Below are 16,655 nucleotides of genomic sequence, written 5' to 3'. Positions count from 1 at the left end.
TGAGTGTTCCTGTTCCTGATGCAAAGTGAGAACAGTTTGCCAGTGCCTGGCAGCCCTGGGGGACCAGAACAGGAATGGCTTGAGGGGGTATCTGAGGGGGTTCCCTCTTCAGTGAATCCCATAAGCCATGCCATATACAAACCAGGCTAAGTGTAGGCAAGACCTGTGCCCCAGAGAACTTGGGAGATAGAGTAACATGGTGGTAAGGTTGGTTTCATCTCCTGTGAAAGTGGCCTTTCAGCATGGGCAAAAGTTCTTCTAGGTCTGGTAGATGAAATTTCAAGTAATAGGTTCAGGAGTCTTTGGGCAAGGAGCCTCCCACCCACCACAACTGATTGTCTGTGCTGCACTGCTGTCATTGTTTAGAAGGATTTGTAGTGGTCACACTTCCCTAATAGCAAGGGAACGTGTTGAATGGGATGGGACATACGACACATGTCAGAGCCTGAGACTTCTCTGGTTCTCACAGAACATCCCATGAGCTCATGCCAATTCCCATGCAGATCCTCTGGGTGGAGACGGTTCCCTTCAGAGGGAATGTGAGTGAGCCAGTGCACATCCAATGTGTGTGTAGTGGACTGGCCAGACAGACAGGTCAGGGAGGCAGCTAAACCAGTCCCGTTCTTGGCCCCATGGCTCAGCATGGTTGTTCTGGTACTTTGAGGGGCAAATCAGCTGCCCTAGCTTCAGCCTAGGTATTGTCAACAGAGCACAGGCAGGGAGAGGTACCACGTAAGCCCTGTCTTTACTCCATGCTGCCTCAGGACTTTACCTGAGATATTCCCATTTTCAGAACAGCCCCTTGTCTCTCATCAGTTACTGCTGTGCTAACAGGATGCTGGAGGGTTGAATCTGAACTAACCACTTGCTTTGTAGAAACCGCATGACATCTTGAGAGGCTCTTGCTAATTGATCCAAAAGGCTTTGCTTTGAGCTTTGGGCTTTTATTCAAAGTTAAATTCAGCACAGCCAGGCACAGATAAAGGCTCTCAGGGTCCTGACAAGCCCAGACACCACACGGCTTTGACTTGGAGTCACTTCCCTGAGGCTGAGTACCAGGCAAGGAGGTCACATAATGCTGTCCCCTTAGATGTCTTCCTGCCTTAAAGCATCATGTGCGCAGTTTGCACATAGCACAGTCCTAAGCTACATGATGGGTGAATCTCTTTGCAGAAGGGAGTGGCCTTTTTTCTGAGCTCTGCTCCTTCTCCATCGTGCCTATGCCAGATCAGTAGGAATCAGTCAGGATCAGAGATCACCTGGGGAGTTCAGATTCTGTGTAATTTTCTGGAGTCACTCAGTTAACACCTGAAAGATTTCAGAGCAAGTCTCATGATTCCTCCGACACAAATGGCAGAAAGATCTGCCATTTTAAAATCTGGCTTTGATCTTTACTTCTCTGTCCTTGTTGGCTCTGTTCTTTTCTGGTGCAGTGCAGGTAGGAAAGCCAGGTAGCTTTCAGAGACACAGCCATTGCTAGCAAGCTCTGAAAATATTCTTTTGACGCTCACTTGCAGATGACAGGAACCTTGGGAGCGTAAACCCAGTTATTTTCCGCCCCATGGAAGAGGGAGTCAACATAGATTTCCCCAGCACCATACATTCGATCGCCCAGTTCCTAAACTCCACGCGGGAATCCCAGGACCCCAGCATGTACACCCAGCTGGTGGCCACTTTGGCTTTTACCGCCGAAAAAGCCAAGTTTGCCACTGGAAATGAGCGGCAAGAGTGGATGGACTTGTTCATTGACACCTTCAAAATGGTGCACAGTGAGATTGTGGGGGACCCAGAGACTGTGCTAGGGCTGTGCTGAGACCTCTCTTGGGAGGCAGAGGCTGAGTGGAGGTAGAACTCATCACTCCTGTGTGGCAGAAGGGACAGCACAGGAGGAAACGCTTTTAGTTCAGGAGAGACAGAGGCAGTGGAATGGCTTGGTTGCACTCATCTGGGGACAGGATACAAGGAGCAGTTCCCTCCAGCTTGCCCAGCATGGTGGCTTTCCCCAGCAATGCCAAGGGATGCTCTTGCTCTGCCTGCTGCTTTTTTGCCAAGAGCCTAATGATGCATTTCCCCCACATCTTCCTGCATATGTCCTTGCTGACCCCCTCCAAAGCATCTTCTGCATCCTCTCTTTTGGTTAACACAGGTTCCCTCTGGGTCCCTTAAAGCTGACTAAGCAAGGTGCATCCCTGCTCACCACAATGTCTCTGTGGAATTCCTCATGGGCAGCTGGGGGTGTGGAGGGAAGAAGCAAGCAGGACAGGAGGGGGAGCAACCCTCCCTTTCCATTGTGAGCACTGACACCTGGGCAGTGCTTCTCTCAGAAGCTGTGTGGGCTCCCCTGGCCTTTTTCTCTGCTTGTCCATTTGTGTTTCCTCTGTCATAATCCAAAACATGTATCTGTCCACATACAAAAGGCAGATACTCTGTCACATAATACCAAATGGTCTAAAGAAAAACTCTTTGACTGAGTTGTTTAAAAGCAAGCTTGATGTAGTAGAGCTTACTCAATCCACGCCCAGTGCTGCTTTGTCTCAGAGACCACAGAGCCACCACCTCTGTGGTGTTTGGACAAGGCCTGGTATCTCCATCTGCTCAGCTTCCCCTGGTCTCACAAAGTCAGACAGGCGAGTGCCATTCCCACCTCCAGTTTAACTGCTCTCAAGCTCTATTTAGAAGTAGTGGGATTCATATGGACACACAGGGGTAGAAGCGCTTACTCTGACTGACATGGTATTATTGCAATAAAGTATACTGAACAAGTGTCATATTTAATGGGCAGAAGGGAGATGTGCCATCTTCAGGAATGTGGCTGTAATATTTCCAGATGTTCCCCCAAGGTAAAGGAAGTCATTGTTTAGAAATGCTGAAGCACTCTTTCCTCCCAGGACAAGTTGCTCAGAGTACTCTGCTACTTTCAATGTAGAATAGAGGGAAAAGAGTTCTGAGTGCTTTACTTGATGTGCTCTGTGTATTATGCGAAAGCAAAAAGATTAGCCTATGCCTGACTCTTGTCATAATTCACATATTCCACATAGTCTGTGCAAAGCCAAACTCCCTGTTCTGTTTTGATTTTTTATGGCAAAATTAGTATGACTTAGCCTGCTGGGATGCCGGACTGAACTCAGAGTAGCTAGGCTGCTCCGGCCATGATACCAGAGGAAAATCTCCCAAACTCCACTGATTTGAAAAGATCTCAGGGCTGGGACATTTTGCCAAACAAAGAGAGCTGGGGAGGATTTCAGCAAAGGGGTGTTGATTTTACTTAATTTCATCACACAGTGGCCATTTATTCCTAGCAAAACATTGGAAACAAAGTTTTTTACCCCACAAAAAGCTTCAGCTCTTTAGAGGTGGGGAGAGGGAGAATATGTCTCTTTGCATGAGGAGTATTTGTGCTTGTCCTTGTTAAAGGCAAGTGAGTGAAGGAGTGTTTCTTTAGCATAATCCCAGCTAGTGATAAAACCAGATGTATTTCATCACAGTAGCAGTTCCTTCAGTGAAACTATTGGGCAAAGGAAGCACAGATAAGGAGCTGGGTAAAGGATGGTCCACCCCTACCCAAAGGCACAGGATGGGCTGGGAAAGGGGGAAACCCCAAAAAGGTCTGGGAGGGCAGTCCCCACCTCACTTTCATCTCCACTGTCAACACTGCAAAAGAATAGAGGAAATACAAGTTCCTCAGGTTTTAGAAGAAGCAAGAAGGTGAAGTGAATGGGTGGGGTTGCTCTGCACACACTAATGTGGCAGAAAAATCAATGATATTTCTCCTTATTTGTGCTGCTTTCATTAGACATCCTCAGCTGTGAGTTACAGGTATTCATGATCCCCATAAGAAGGACCAATGCACAAGTTAAAAGCATGACAGGAAGATTTTAGTTCACCTAATTTGTGGTGGTGCCTTTGAGAGTTTCCCTCCCAGTTAGGATGAGAATCTTGCTGCAGGAAAGGGTGCTCGGGTCCTCAGTCTCTCAGAAATGGGAACAAGCTGCAACCAGAGCCTGACACTGAACAGGACAAACTCAAGGCTTTGCTGCCTCATATTCCCATGGGATAACTCTTATGTAAAGGCACCTTATCAAACAGCTGGAAGGCAGCCCTCTCCAGCTGTGAGGGCTGAGCAGCAAGCAGAATGTGACTCTGAGGAATGCTCCTGTCAGATGTACAGTGTGCTCTTGCTGAAGCTCCATGGAGTGATGCTGCCCTCTGCTTAGCCAGGAGCTCTTCAGGCTTGCTTGTCATCTCAAGAAACGTGTGGGCAGACCTAGGGGGAGGCTGTTAACACTGCCCCAATATGACACGCAGCCCCTGCTCCCAGCTGCTTTCACAGACCCTCACATAGGTGTTGGGTTGTGTGGCTGCAAGAGGGATTCCCTTCTGCTTTTCCCCCTTCACGGCTGCTCAGAGCAGGTGCTCCCAAGGCGAGGTAACCTTGTGGCAGCAGTGCCTGCATACCAGGAACTGCAGCATCAATGTGCCTTTACACAACATTTCTCATGCAAGATTGGTCAGAGGTGAGTATGTGCCTTTATTGCTTTAAAAGAGAGGAGGTAACAAGTGAGAGGACAAAAGGAAATGGCTTCAGGTTTCACCAGGGGAGATTTAGATTGGATATTAGGGGAAATTTCTTCACTGAAAGGGTGGTCATGCACTGAAACAGGCTGCCCAGGGAAACAGTAGAGTCATCGTCCATGAAAGTGTTCAAAAAATGTTATGTGGTGCTTAGGGATATGGTTTAGAGGTTAATACAACAGTGCTGAGCTAATAGTCACACTTGAGGATCTCAGAGGGTTTTTCTAACCATACAGAATCTGTGATTCCCTGATTCTGTGCTGAACACAGACATAGCACTGTTCAGCACTAGGGAAGCTCGTTCTCAAGCTGGATTTGCTCTGTAAATTCAATCTAACATTACACTCCTACCCTCAAAGTTATCCCCTGTTGCCAGAAATGGATGCTCAAGGTGGGGCTGCTCCAGAAGCTCCTATTCCTTTCCAGTCATGCAACAAACATGGCAGCATCTTTGGGACTTCACCCTTTTGAGATTCAGTCTCAGAGCCACAGAACCGCTTGAGAGTGCTATAGGCATTGCCCTGCTGCCAGCTCAGGGGGAACTCAGAGGAACACTGAATACAATGCATAGAACTACAGAAAAGGGAGGAAATAATGGTCCCTATCAGCTGACTCCAAAGATAGCTAGTTTCTTCTCCTTTTTGTTTCTTCCTGAGTTTATTCACTGCATATATTCATATATTCTATATGTTTGGACTGGGCTTGCAGCAACCTAGTAGTGGAAGGTGTCCCTGCCCATGGCAGGGGGGTGGAACAAGATGAGCATTAAGGTTCCCTCCAACCCAAACCATTCTGAGATTATCTGATTCTATGATTTTATGATAAGAGCAACTCTGACAGTAAACCACTCACCCAAAGTAACTGAGAGGTTTGCAGGTGTTGCTTGCCATTAATCTCTGGATATTCCCTTCACAAATAAGAGCTGGAAATTGAGGTAAGGCAGTGGATGTAATTCTGGGACTGAAATGCACAGACCTGTCTAATTTCATGAGGGTCTGTCATCAGTCCCAGAATTAACATTCTTTAAGTGCCCAGTAGCTGAGCCATCAAAAGCAAAAGCAAAAATCAAAAGCAAAGCTCCTACATTTCAAGTGGTAAAAACAGGCTTTGGCAGTGGGGTTGGGCTGGTCCTTCTTTGGACAAGGATGCACAGAGGCAACTCCAACCCAAATTATCCCGTAGTCTTCTCATTCTCCCAACTCCTGTCTTCTTCTTCTTCTCCCTGCAGAGCTTGCTGTAGCCCAGTGCACCCAGCGCCCTGTTGACATCATCTTCTTGCTGGACGGTTCGGAAAGAATTGGGGAGCAGAACTTCCAGAGCGCTCACCGCTTCGTGGAGGACGTGGCCCAGCAGCTGACACTGGCCCGGAGCAACAGTGACCAAATGAATGCTCGGATCGCACTGCTGCAGTATGGCAGTGAGCGGGACCAGAACGTGGTCTTCCCACTGACCCACAACCTTACTGAGATCTCTGATGCCCTGGCACAGATCAAGTACCTGGACTCATCCTCCAACATCGGGTCAGCCATCATCCACGCCATCAACAACATCGTGCTCAGCCCAGGCAATGGGCAGCGACTTGCCCGGCGCAATGCTGAGCTCTCCTTTGTCTTCATCACCGATGGCATCACAGGAAGCAAGAACCTGGAGGAGGCCATCAACTCCATGAAGAAGCAAGATGTCATGCCCACGGTTGTGGCTCTGGGGAGCGACGTGGACATGGATGTTCTGCTGAAGCTTGGCCTGGGGGATCGGGCAGCTATCTTCCGGGAGAAAGACTATGACAGCCTCTCCCAGCCCACCTTCTTTGACAGGTTCATTCGATGGATTTGTTAGAAGAAGGGCACACACACAATCCTTGTCTCACTGATATACGCACCCCTGATATTACCTGTTGTATTTTCTTCCCCCTGTATGGTTGCTAGCCCAGAAGAGCTGCCCTCTGTGACCTCCTTTCTAACCAAAATCCAGAGCTCTTTACTGATTTTCATGATGAAGAGTCATGTATCTTACATTTATGGTGCTAATTAAAACCCAGATAAAAGCAGGATACAGAGCCATAAGAAGTACTTCTGTAAAGCTTTGCACACACTAAGCCATGATTTGTGTACATACTGTAATCCTAAGAGGGATTATCAGAGATGCAAGAAACCATTCCAGTGTAGCAGGACCAATGAATAACTCTAGTTTTCAAGAACTCTCAGTATCTCTCAGTGCATCTTGCTCCTCCTTTCTGGGAACAGCAGGATGGTGTGAGAGGTTTTGCTGTCTTCCACACATGCTCCTTTGGGGGATTTATCTATCTTAAGCTTTGCAAGTCATCTCTAAGATCTTTATTTTCCTGTGGGCCATACCTGCCTTGATTCCTTCTGTCATTCTGCCCTTCATCAGAACCTGCTCATCTATTACTACACTCAAAATTTCAGCTGAGAGGGGCAGCATGACTCCCAGCATTGACAAAATAGTGGACAGCCAGCAGAGCTGCCTCCCAGTGTGCTCAAAGCATCATCCATGGTACCTTCCTCCAACTGGCATTAGCTGAGCAATGTCCAGCTTTGAACTTGAACTGTGCTGTCTGTAAAAATAAACAAACTTTTTTCACCCTATCCTGAAAAAGTATTTTTTTCTGTAGTTGTGGGGTTTTTAAAATTATTTTCAGTGAGCAGCTGATTCTCCTGGTTTCAAGCTGGTAAATGTAGATAATCATGGAATCACAGAATCACAGGAGGGAACTGAAAGACCATCTCATTTATTCCTACCATGGGCAGGGACAGAGATTGCTCCAAGCACTTGTCTTGAACACTTACAGCTGTTCATGCCCCTCATCTGTTCATGGGAGAATCCCTCTGCCCATGGTGAGCTTTTTCCTATAAATTATTACCATGGTGTGGTGGACAGCAGCCCACATAATTACAGCATCCCCCAGCCACTCCCTCTGCTAACCTGGGAAAGCTCACACAAAATATAAGAAGTTTTATGGGATCCATGTTAGCAGGCAGCATCATTGCCAAAGAAAAAACACACGGACACCAGTAGATTGGAAAACAGCATGTGATGACTTTCAACAGGCTCTCCCAAAGGACAGAGGGTAGAAATGTCCATTGACTCAGAGATTCCAGGTCCAAGGATTTACAAGCTACACACAAGAAAAATCACTCAGCAGGCAAAACATTGTTCCAAGGGAAAGGGGGAGGGAGTGGAGCGACATGCAGGGGGTTCCCACGAGGAGTTTGGCCCCATGTTTTGCTGATCACTGCAGAGCAGGTGGGACATACCAGACATTCAGTCAGAGTCAGAGCTGCTGCTTGAGCTGCGTGAGCCACCACAGGGCTGGGGAAGAGAAAACAACTTTAGAACAGCAGGGAAATGAGCCTCTGTCACAGCATTCCTGAGAGGGGTTAGTGACCCTATGGTGGCTGCCCCATATTGTGGGAGGGCTGGAGGTTTTTTATGATTTTTTTACAAGGTTCTTACGGTAAATAAAGGAAATTCCAGGAAGGACTTGCTCTCTGCCAGCAAGGATCAACGTCACAGCAGACCACTTCCAGAGCTGTTTCCCAGTGAGAAGAGCTGCTAGTGTGATTTGTTTGGGAAATGCTCCCACCCCCAATGTTGAAAATGGGGCCTTGTTTAGCAGTTCCTCATTCTGACCTGCACAAGATGATGCTCAACCCTGGAATGGTATTTTCTGCAGAACCTACTCCAAGCACAGGGAATTTTTTCTCCTTTTTTGGTTTTTTGAGAGTTGTTGTTTTTTTTTTTTAAGGGGGAACCAAACAGTTCCTCTGCTGCAAGACACTGAGTGAATGTCCATTATGGAGGCATGAACTTGCTCTCAGGTGAGCAGGACAAAATCCTGGGATTTAATACACTACATGATGCACCTAGAGCCACGTCACCACTTAAAATGGCTTCAAGGAATTTAATGGATTGCTTTTCAAATTACTCACTTAGTGTGACTCATTCTTGCCTATTTACTAATCTTACAAGTTTCCACATCTTAAAAAAGCCACTGAAGTTTGGGCACTTAGCTCCAGCCACTACAGGAGAGGAGAATCCCAGCTGCTCAGGGCAAATGTTATGGTTATGGACAAGGGGTCCAAAGGACCACAGCAGAATTAGGGAAGGGTTCACTGCTGTCCCACCCTTACCTTGCCTTCATGGTGCTTTCAGTGCTTTTGATGGTGCTCCTGGTGCCCATGGGGATGATGCCCTGATGGGGGGTGCCCATGGGGGTGCTGCCCAGGAGGAGCAGGGCCCGGGGGACAGACTGCCAGGTTCTCGCCAGGACCACGGTATCCTGGAGGGGCAGCAGGGCAAACTGCAACACCAGGAGGGTAGGGACTTCTGTCAGGACCACGGTATCCTGGAGGGGCAGGAGGGCACACTGCAAGGTATGCTTTTGGCGGGCCTAGGAAGAAGGGGGACTGTTAGTGGGCAGAGACAGACAGTGCAGGGAACTGGTGTACCCATCCCAGTCTACCTCTTCCTCACAAAGGACACCCCACACCCCTTTGGGATGCAGGTAAATCCCCCAGGTGTCTGTGGCCATGGCACAGAGCTCCCCTCTAAGCCTTGATAGCTGTATGGTACCTGCAGCCCTGCCTGGCCGCACGGCCCCTCACCTTGGTTGGGGTCACACATCCTCAGTGGTCTCCAAGCTGAAAGGGAAGGACAGGCACCATCAGTCACCTCCTGCCATGGGACATTGGCCAGCCAGCAGCTGGGACCTGTCTCCTCTGTCCCACGTCTGCCTCCAGCACAGGGACTACACTTGCTTCCCCAGCAGTGCCATCCCCCACACAGACTCCGACTGCTGTCTTGTCCCTCTGGTGACAGCGCCAACCCCCAGAATGACTGTCCCCCGCTCCATGCACACCTAAAGCCCAGACATGCGGTTTCCATCGTTAATAGAAATATACCCACACTGGTCCAGCCTGGGTGCCAGGCTCGTATCCTCATGGGCCACAAGGGACTGGGGACACGTGCCTGGGTGCAGTGCCAGGCATGGGGACAGTGCACCCTGACCCATGCTCCCGCTGTCCCCGTGCTCCTCCGCTGCCCTGCACTCACCAAACCTGCAGAAAAGTTCCCAGAAGAGGCAATGCCGGCAGCACTCGGGATCCCCGTCCTTGGCACGGCACTCCCGGCTGTCGAGCACCTATTAAATAGCGGGGCCCTGCCCCGGTCAGCCGGGGTGCGGTGGGGAGGGGTGACACCGGAGTGGTGACACTGCACCGTCACCATGGACATGCGGGAAACGTCAACACGCCGCTCCCAGCCGGCACAAAGGTCCCACAGGGATAATAAACACAGGCGATGGAGGGCGGAGATTCCAGCTCCCGGAGCGATGGGATGGATGGAGTGAGTCAGCTGACTCCACCATGAACCCCGGCTCGGTGCTCCGAGCTCAGGGACAATGCCCAGGAACAGGGGTGCCCTTCCCATAGCACGGGGCTGTGGGACAGCGAGGTGGGGCCAGACACTGCCCAGCGTGCTGCCGCGGTGTGCGGGTGGAGGACACAGTATCTGGCTGTCACACACGGTCAACAGGGACAGGAGGCAGGGCTGGATGCCCGGATTTTCAGGTTTTCTACTTGGAAGATCTATGAGGAGGGTGCAGGGTTTCTCCCATCTCAACCCGCCCCATCTCCCTGCTAACACCCCTGATGGTGCCTCATGTTTGGCAATGCTCCTTTCCCAGGCAATTCAACAGGCTGGAGTTGTCACACGCAGCCTGAAAGACACCTGGCAGAAAGGGACTGTGCCAGGTCTTGCCCCAGGTCTCGGGTGAGAGGGTATTTCGTGGGGGTTTCTGGACACAGGGACTGTGCGGGGTCAGGAGGTGCTCATGCACAGGGATCTTGTAGCAGGCAATGCTACAAGGATTCTTCCATCCCTTCCTGGGATCACTGTGGTCCCAGGCACTGCCAACCCAGTTGTCTACTTCTGCCCCAGGGATGGGAGGATGGGGCCCAGAGTCCAAGCCCATGACAGCAAAAAAATCCCCCATGTTCAGGGAAAGGCCAGGGGATATGATGCTGCATGTGCCTGAGCAGAGCAGCTCTCCAGAGGTGGATACCAACAGAACCTAGGCAGCAACAATAGTATTTCCCAGCTGTATTTGCCCCAGAACATTCCCGAGCCCTTCTCAGACCACACGCTTGTCCAGCAGTGCCAGCACGACCGCCAAGCCTTGCTTTGCCTCTTCCAGCAGCTCAGAGACCTTCTGTAACATCTGTGTGGGGACAAGATGCATCATTTGGCACTTGGCAGGCCAGGAGAGCCATCCACAGAGCACCCCATGTGTCCTGCCAGCGGCAAAGGGGCACCAGCAGCCCCGCGGCGTCACTGCCATCTCCGCCCCCCTCAGCCACACTGCCTGTGTGGCCCGGCTCACCACACGCTTGAACTCCTCGTCCTCGATGTCCCTGAGGTTGATCATGACATTGCAGTAAGCTCCGAACACTGCCGCTTCCAGCATTTTGGCTCCCACCTGGAGAAAGTCGGCCTTGCGAGAAGCTCTCCTGGTGACCCAGCTCCACCATACGGCCATGAAGCAGGTCAGACCCTTATGCTGCAGGACTCCCACCCTGCACCACCCAGCAGCATGCAGTGTTTTCCAATCTCTTGGTATTCTCAGGAAATGGCTGCCCAAGAATAACTGGGTGGAAACCACTGGCCAGTTTTGGAAGCACAGCCGTAGGGATGCATCTTGGAGGTCAAGACATGAGGGAAGACCTTGCAGGGCAAGTGTGTGAGCTGGGGCCATATACCTGGATGTCAGATTTGCAGGCCAGGTTGCAGTGTCGTGCCAGCTCCTTCAGAGCAGGCCAGAGCCCGCTCACTTTCTCTGCCAGGCCATAGGGCACTCCCACAGCCGACTTCAGCCCCTGCTGCATGGCACTCCTGCGCCTGAGATGGGAGACAGCCCTGGGGTGAGTGCTGAGTGGCTGTGCCTCCACCGCGAGCCAGTCCCCACCAGCCCAGCTAACCTCTCCCGCTCCTCAGGGGTGTTCTTGGGCAGCTTCATGGCTTCCTGTAGGCAAAGAAAAGCAGGTTTGCTGCTGTCATCCAGACTTGCATCAGGGGTCAGGGCAGACCCCATAGCTCCTCTGCCCTTGCAAATCTCCCTTATGTGATGACAGTCCCTTCCCCTGGCCCTGGCTTTAGCGTCCCTGGAAGTGTTCAAAAAGGCTGCAGATGTGGCACTTTGTCATATGGTTTAGTGGGTATGGGTGTACTCAGTAGAACATTGGACTTGATAATCTTGGAGGTCTTTTCCAACCTTAATGATTCTATGATTCTAAGGTCAGAACCCTGCTCCTAAGGAATCCAGAGCACATCAATCCTAGCCCTCCGCCCAGCTGGAAAGCCCCCCTGTTTCCCTGCAGGATGCCTCTGGTGGGACCTCACCATGTAGCTGCTGAAGGCACGGGAGTCAGCATCTACCATAGCCACCAGCTCTTCCATGGCCTGGTGGAAAGGGGGGATCAGCTTCCTCATGATGGGGTCCAGGTCCTCAAACTGCCTCTTCCCGTAGCTCATCAGTCCCACCATGCTGCCCAGTGCTGCTCCCTGCCAGGGTAAATCCTCCAGTAGGACACAGTGCCCACTGCTATCACCATGCCAGCTCCTCTTGGCACACCCAGGGCCCCTAGGCATCTGTCTTGGTGTGGGGCACATACCAGGGATCCCGCAGCTGCAGACACAGAGCCTCCTCCTGGCGCTGCTGACCTCGCTCCAACTGCTTGCACAAAGGCACCCAGTGGCTTGGCCACCAGCCCCCTGTCCACCTCTCCTGCCTCCACCAAGTACCTGCAGCACAAGTGGTTTAGACCCCTCCAGGTGCAGAGACATCACCACCACCCAGACCCTTCTCACCCAGCACTGTTCTCTCCAGCACTGACTCCATGAATGAGTAGGGGACTAACCCAAAAAATGCAGCCTGAGGGTCAGGGTAAGGACTGGGAACCCCATGGGGACTGCTGAGGAGCACAGGTGGTGTGGGCATTGCCCTGAATTAGGTGGGTTGAGCTTATGCAAACAGCATTTTGTGGGACAGAAACACCCCTGCAGCCATGGCCCAGGAGGGTGACAAGGACTTCACCTCATGGTGGATTTCCCTTCCTTTCCCCCCACAGACTCATGTTTCACACGGGGTGCTGCAGCATGTGAATCAGAGGGAGTGAAATTTTGCATGGGGATAGGGTAAGGAATTCAACCTTCAAATCTGGCCACGAAACCTGCTCCCACTGCCTGCTGAAGCAACCTGAAGTTCCCCCACTCCACGTTCACATACATCAGCATTTGGGAGCAGGGAACCACCCTGCTCCTGCACAACACCCAACAGAGATGTCCCCAGGCTGTGAAGAGGAGATGGGAGCAGCCTCCACTCCCAAAACAAGCTGTGTGCAGGATGCAGGCAGCAGGATCCCCCCCCAATCCAGGCAGGAACAGGCACCATGACAAGAAGTAGGATGTGGGTCCCTACTCGATGATGCGCTCCCGGGGGCGAAATGGAGACAGGGAGTCCAGGCCCAGCCGATTGACAACCTGCAAGGAGCAGCACTTCTGTGTCAGCCCTGTCACATAAGTCCTGCTGCATCCTCATTCCCCACTGCTAATTAACCATGGGTGAGTCAGCGCTTTGACTGGGCCGCCACCCAGGGAGAGGACAGCTGGCACCACCAGCCCATCCCCTCCCAGACTTGGGGGCAATGTGTGGTTACCTCCAAATGACTGGGAACTGTACAGATAAATCATTAGCTTGCTCTTATCTAGCATGTTCCCCACAGGCTGGAAAAGTCCCTCCCTCCTGCAGTGGAACAAGAGAGCCTGTCTCCTCCTTTCCAGCTTACTCCCCATCCTAGGACAGCCTCACATAATGCCACACATTGTCCCTGAGATCTGGGGACACTTCCTTCCCTCCTGGCTTCCATGCAGGCAAGACAAGTGGCTGCTACACACACTCACTCCTCATGGGTTGTGGTTCCTGCTCCCTGTGCATCTCAGCGTGATCAGCACAATAAAGCAATTTGTCCCACTCACTGTCCCCCCAGCCCTCGCAAAATCCACCCTGGAGACAAGTGTCATGCCTGGGGCCTCAGCAGTCCCAAATCTCTGCTCAGTGCTACTTTGGGAGGCTGGTGGGGGGTGGGATATGACTCTCTCATGATCCCACCCTTGTGCTGGTAGCAGGAGAAGCCACATTACCAGCCTGATCTTCTGTTCCTCCTCCAGGATGAAGAGTTTTTCCTTCTTGATGTAAAACTCAGCTGCATCCATCATGGCCTTCTTGGGAATGAGCCCCACCAGCTGAGACCCCACCACCGGGAGATTCAGTTCCTGCAAAGGACATCAGAAATGTGATTTTCCTCAGAGCCCTGCTGCCACTACTACCCCAGCCTGTTGGTCCTCATCCCTTCCCAAGACATGGGAAGCTCACAGAAAAGCTTTCAACAGAGGAGCTGGGTTGCATGTTGCTGAGTTTCTGGGGGTTTTGTGCCATTTCGCACTTTGGCTGAGCTAAGCATGAAAGAAAACAGAGCCTGACCTGAGGGTAGGTCATAAAGCTTGGTGGGAGACATCCTCTGGGAAGCCCCCTTGGGAAAAAGCACCCCAGACCACCCACCTGTGCATCTCGGCAGATCTCCTCATAGACGGTGTGGAGTGGTGTGGTCTCAAAGTCCAGCAGGTTTGTCGAAACCTGGGCCATGTTCTCCTCCTCCAAATACCAGCCAATGCCCTGCACCTTCTTCAAGCGCCCGGGCTGCCAACAACTGCCACATTCAGGGCACAGCCCAGGAGGTGTGGGGACAGGCAGGTGTGCTCCTGGTGTGCCCACACTCCTGGGATACCTGGTTGGGCCCGCGGCCCTGCTCGCGGATGTTGAGGGCAATGCGGTGAGCCAGTTCCTTGGTGCACAGCAGGTTGATGTTGTACGCAATAAGGAAGGTCCGGGCACCTGTCACTGTGGCCCCCCACCGGGGGACAAAAGCTGGGGGCCCAAAATCAGGAGCCCACTCTGGTTTTGCAAGCTGGGGAGGAGGGAGGACACCGTGTGGGCTGGCACTGCCCAGGAGGACATGCCACCTTCCCATCTCCCTCCCCAGCTGGAATCTGCCATGACCACTTGTGTCACCAGCTCCTCTTGGTGCAAAGGGACTACACCAGTGCCCAGCATGCTCCCTGAAGCCAGGGAAGTACAGATCAGGTCTGTCCAGCCTGTGCCTCCACCAGACTCACTTTCTCAGGGAGCGCCTCGTACTCTCCAGCACGGATGGAGGGCAGGGCTTTCCTTCTCTCGTCCCGTGCCGCTGCTCCATACAGGTAAACTGCAAGACACAGCCTGGGGTGAGCACCAGCAGGCAGGGGACTTTCTCCAACAGTTGGAATCATGCAGGGTAGGATGGAATGTGGAGAGGTTCCTGACCCCACTCACCAGGCACACCCAGCTCTTCTGCCAAGCGCTGTCCGAAGATGTGGGCACAGGTGACACACTCCTCCATGCTGACGTTCCTCACTGGCACAAAGGGGCAGACGTCCAAGGCCCCCATCCGAGGGTGCTCACCTGGTGGTGGGGCAGATACAGGAATGGGAAGTGGGAAGAACAAGCAGATAAGGAGGGAGAACAACCCTTTCCCACACTCTTACAGACTGGACACCATTGCTGTGAGAAACCATAGAATCACAGAATAATGCAAGTTGGAAGGGACACATCAGGAACATTGAGTCCAACCCCTGGCCCTGCACAGGGCAGCCCCAACAATCCCATCATGTGCCTGAGAGCACTGCCAACACTTCATAAACTTTGTCAGGCCTGGGGCTGGGACCACAGTCCCTGTTCCAGTGCCATGCTTGGTCCCAGCAGTACAACAGCCCCCTCTGTGCCAGCCCAGCCCCTGGGCAGATCTCCCAAGCTCACCTGAGTGTCGGCTCATGTCAATCAGCTGCCCAGCCACATGGGCCGCACTCAGTGCCCCTTCCACCACGGCCTCAGGGGACCCCACAAAGGTGTAGACAGTGCGGTTGGTGGAGGCGCCAGCATCCACATCCAGCAGCACACATCCTGGTGTCCGGGAGATGGCCTGTGCCACTGCATCAATTACCTGCCGGATAGCAGACGGGAGCAAAGGGGCTGAGATGGCTGGGGCTGCACAACAGCCATGGCTTTTCAAGAGAGGGGACATCTCAGCTCTACTCCTTCCCACTGGTGATGGGGTTGAGGATGACCCTGTGATCAGTGGGGATGCAGCCCTGCACAAGCATCCCACTCCCACCCAGGGTGTTTGGGGCACCCATGGCTCCCTAAACTTGCCATGGTTGGGGAGAGAGACCTGGCTACTGCTGCATGTCACAGAGCTCCGCCACAAATTGCTGTTCCTGAGGATACATCCTCCACATGCCAGCTTCCTAACACATTCGGCTCTGCAAAGCCTCTTCCCTGGAGGAGGCTGTGTTTTTACAGCCGTGCTGGTTTTGCTGAACTCTCCTGCCACTGGCAGAGCCAAAGTTCAGTTGAAAGCTGATGCCCAGGACAGACTCCATTAACCGGGACACCATCTTTCGGCACAGCTGCAAGCAATATTTCTCTGCAGGGGTATCCCACACTAACCCTAGACCTGGTGCTAGAGCAACCCGCAGTCAAAGGTGGAGGAGGTCTCAGCCCCTGCTTCTCACCAATGTGCTGTAAGGGAGCCGAGGCTACCTTTAGGCATTTTTGGCACTAGCCAGGTAGTGAAAAGTGCACAGCACTGCAAAGGAGGCATGGCAGAGTCTAAGAGTGGGTACTGCCCTGCAGGGGGAAACCTAGCTGTCAGCACCCTGGTGTCACCCACCCATCAGCCCTTCTACATACTCCCTCACCTCTTTGTTATTCCCCTCTGAGAAGTTGGGGATGCATTCCACCAGCTTGGCCATGGTCCCAGGGTCTGCTTGCACCCCTCAGCTCCTGGCTCAGCTCTTCACACCCCAGGGGTTTCCTGCACTTTCTAGTCCCACTGCGGAGCAAAAGCCTCTCAGCAGCCAACCCGTTGCCTCTTTCCCAAGCTCGAGTTTCTAATTAACTGAATCGATCTGTG

The 16,655-nt window shown here is 52.2% G+C and overlaps 2 protein-coding genes and 1 long non-coding RNA gene across 12 annotated transcripts in view; 1 reads left to right on the top strand and 2 right to left on the bottom strand.

The window, feature by feature from the left end:
- The window catches only part of COL6A2 (collagen type VI alpha 2 chain), a 40,278-nt gene extending 33,100 nt beyond the window's left edge, over positions 1-7,178 (top strand). For 9 of the 10 annotated variants that reach the window (XM_086898145.1, XM_086898148.1, XM_086898147.1 and 6 more), the window contains one exon: positions 5,801-7,178. In XM_086898145.1, the coding sequence (XP_086754271.1) occupies positions 5,801-6,408 (608 nt within the window). In that variant the 3' untranslated portion in view covers positions 6,409-7,178. Of the gene's footprint in view, positions 1-1,517 lie in introns of all 10 variants that reach the window. The other variant, XM_023930502.2, reaches the window with a different exon arrangement.
- Positions 7,179-8,723: 1,545 nt separating this feature from the next.
- On the bottom strand, positions 8,724-9,851 carry LOC111931827 (uncharacterized). The gene is made up of 3 exons (XR_002865771.2): positions 9,646-9,851; positions 9,198-9,233; positions 8,724-8,983 (listed from the first exon to the last, which is right to left on the bottom strand). It is a non-coding gene; the product is annotated as an uncharacterized LOC111931827 (long non-coding RNA).
- An 826-nt stretch (positions 9,852-10,677) lies between these two features.
- FTCD (formimidoyltransferase cyclodeaminase) lies at positions 10,678-16,568 on the bottom strand. The gene is made up of 14 exons (XM_023930503.2): positions 16,441-16,568; positions 15,500-15,683; positions 15,017-15,145; positions 14,821-14,909; positions 14,433-14,612; positions 14,207-14,344; positions 13,789-13,920; positions 13,067-13,128; positions 12,261-12,390; positions 11,989-12,150; positions 11,568-11,611; positions 11,349-11,487; positions 10,973-11,068; positions 10,678-10,810 (listed from the first exon to the last, which is right to left on the bottom strand). Exons 1-14 carry the CDS (start codon positions 16,492-16,494, stop codon positions 10,724-10,726), a joined length of 1,626 nt encoding a protein of 541 aa, XP_023786271.2. The 5' UTR covers positions 16,495-16,568; the 3' UTR covers positions 10,678-10,723.
- Positions 16,569-16,655: the final 87 nt, after the last annotated feature.

Source organism: Cyanistes caeruleus, chromosome 7 (genome assembly GCF_971803275.1).
Source record: "Cyanistes caeruleus chromosome 7, bCyaCae1.hap1.1, whole genome shotgun sequence".
NCBI lineage: Eukaryota > Metazoa > Chordata > Aves > Passeriformes > Paridae > Cyanistes > Cyanistes caeruleus.
Note: the sequence above shows the minus strand (reverse complement) of the source record. Positions and strands in the feature narration are given on the sequence as shown.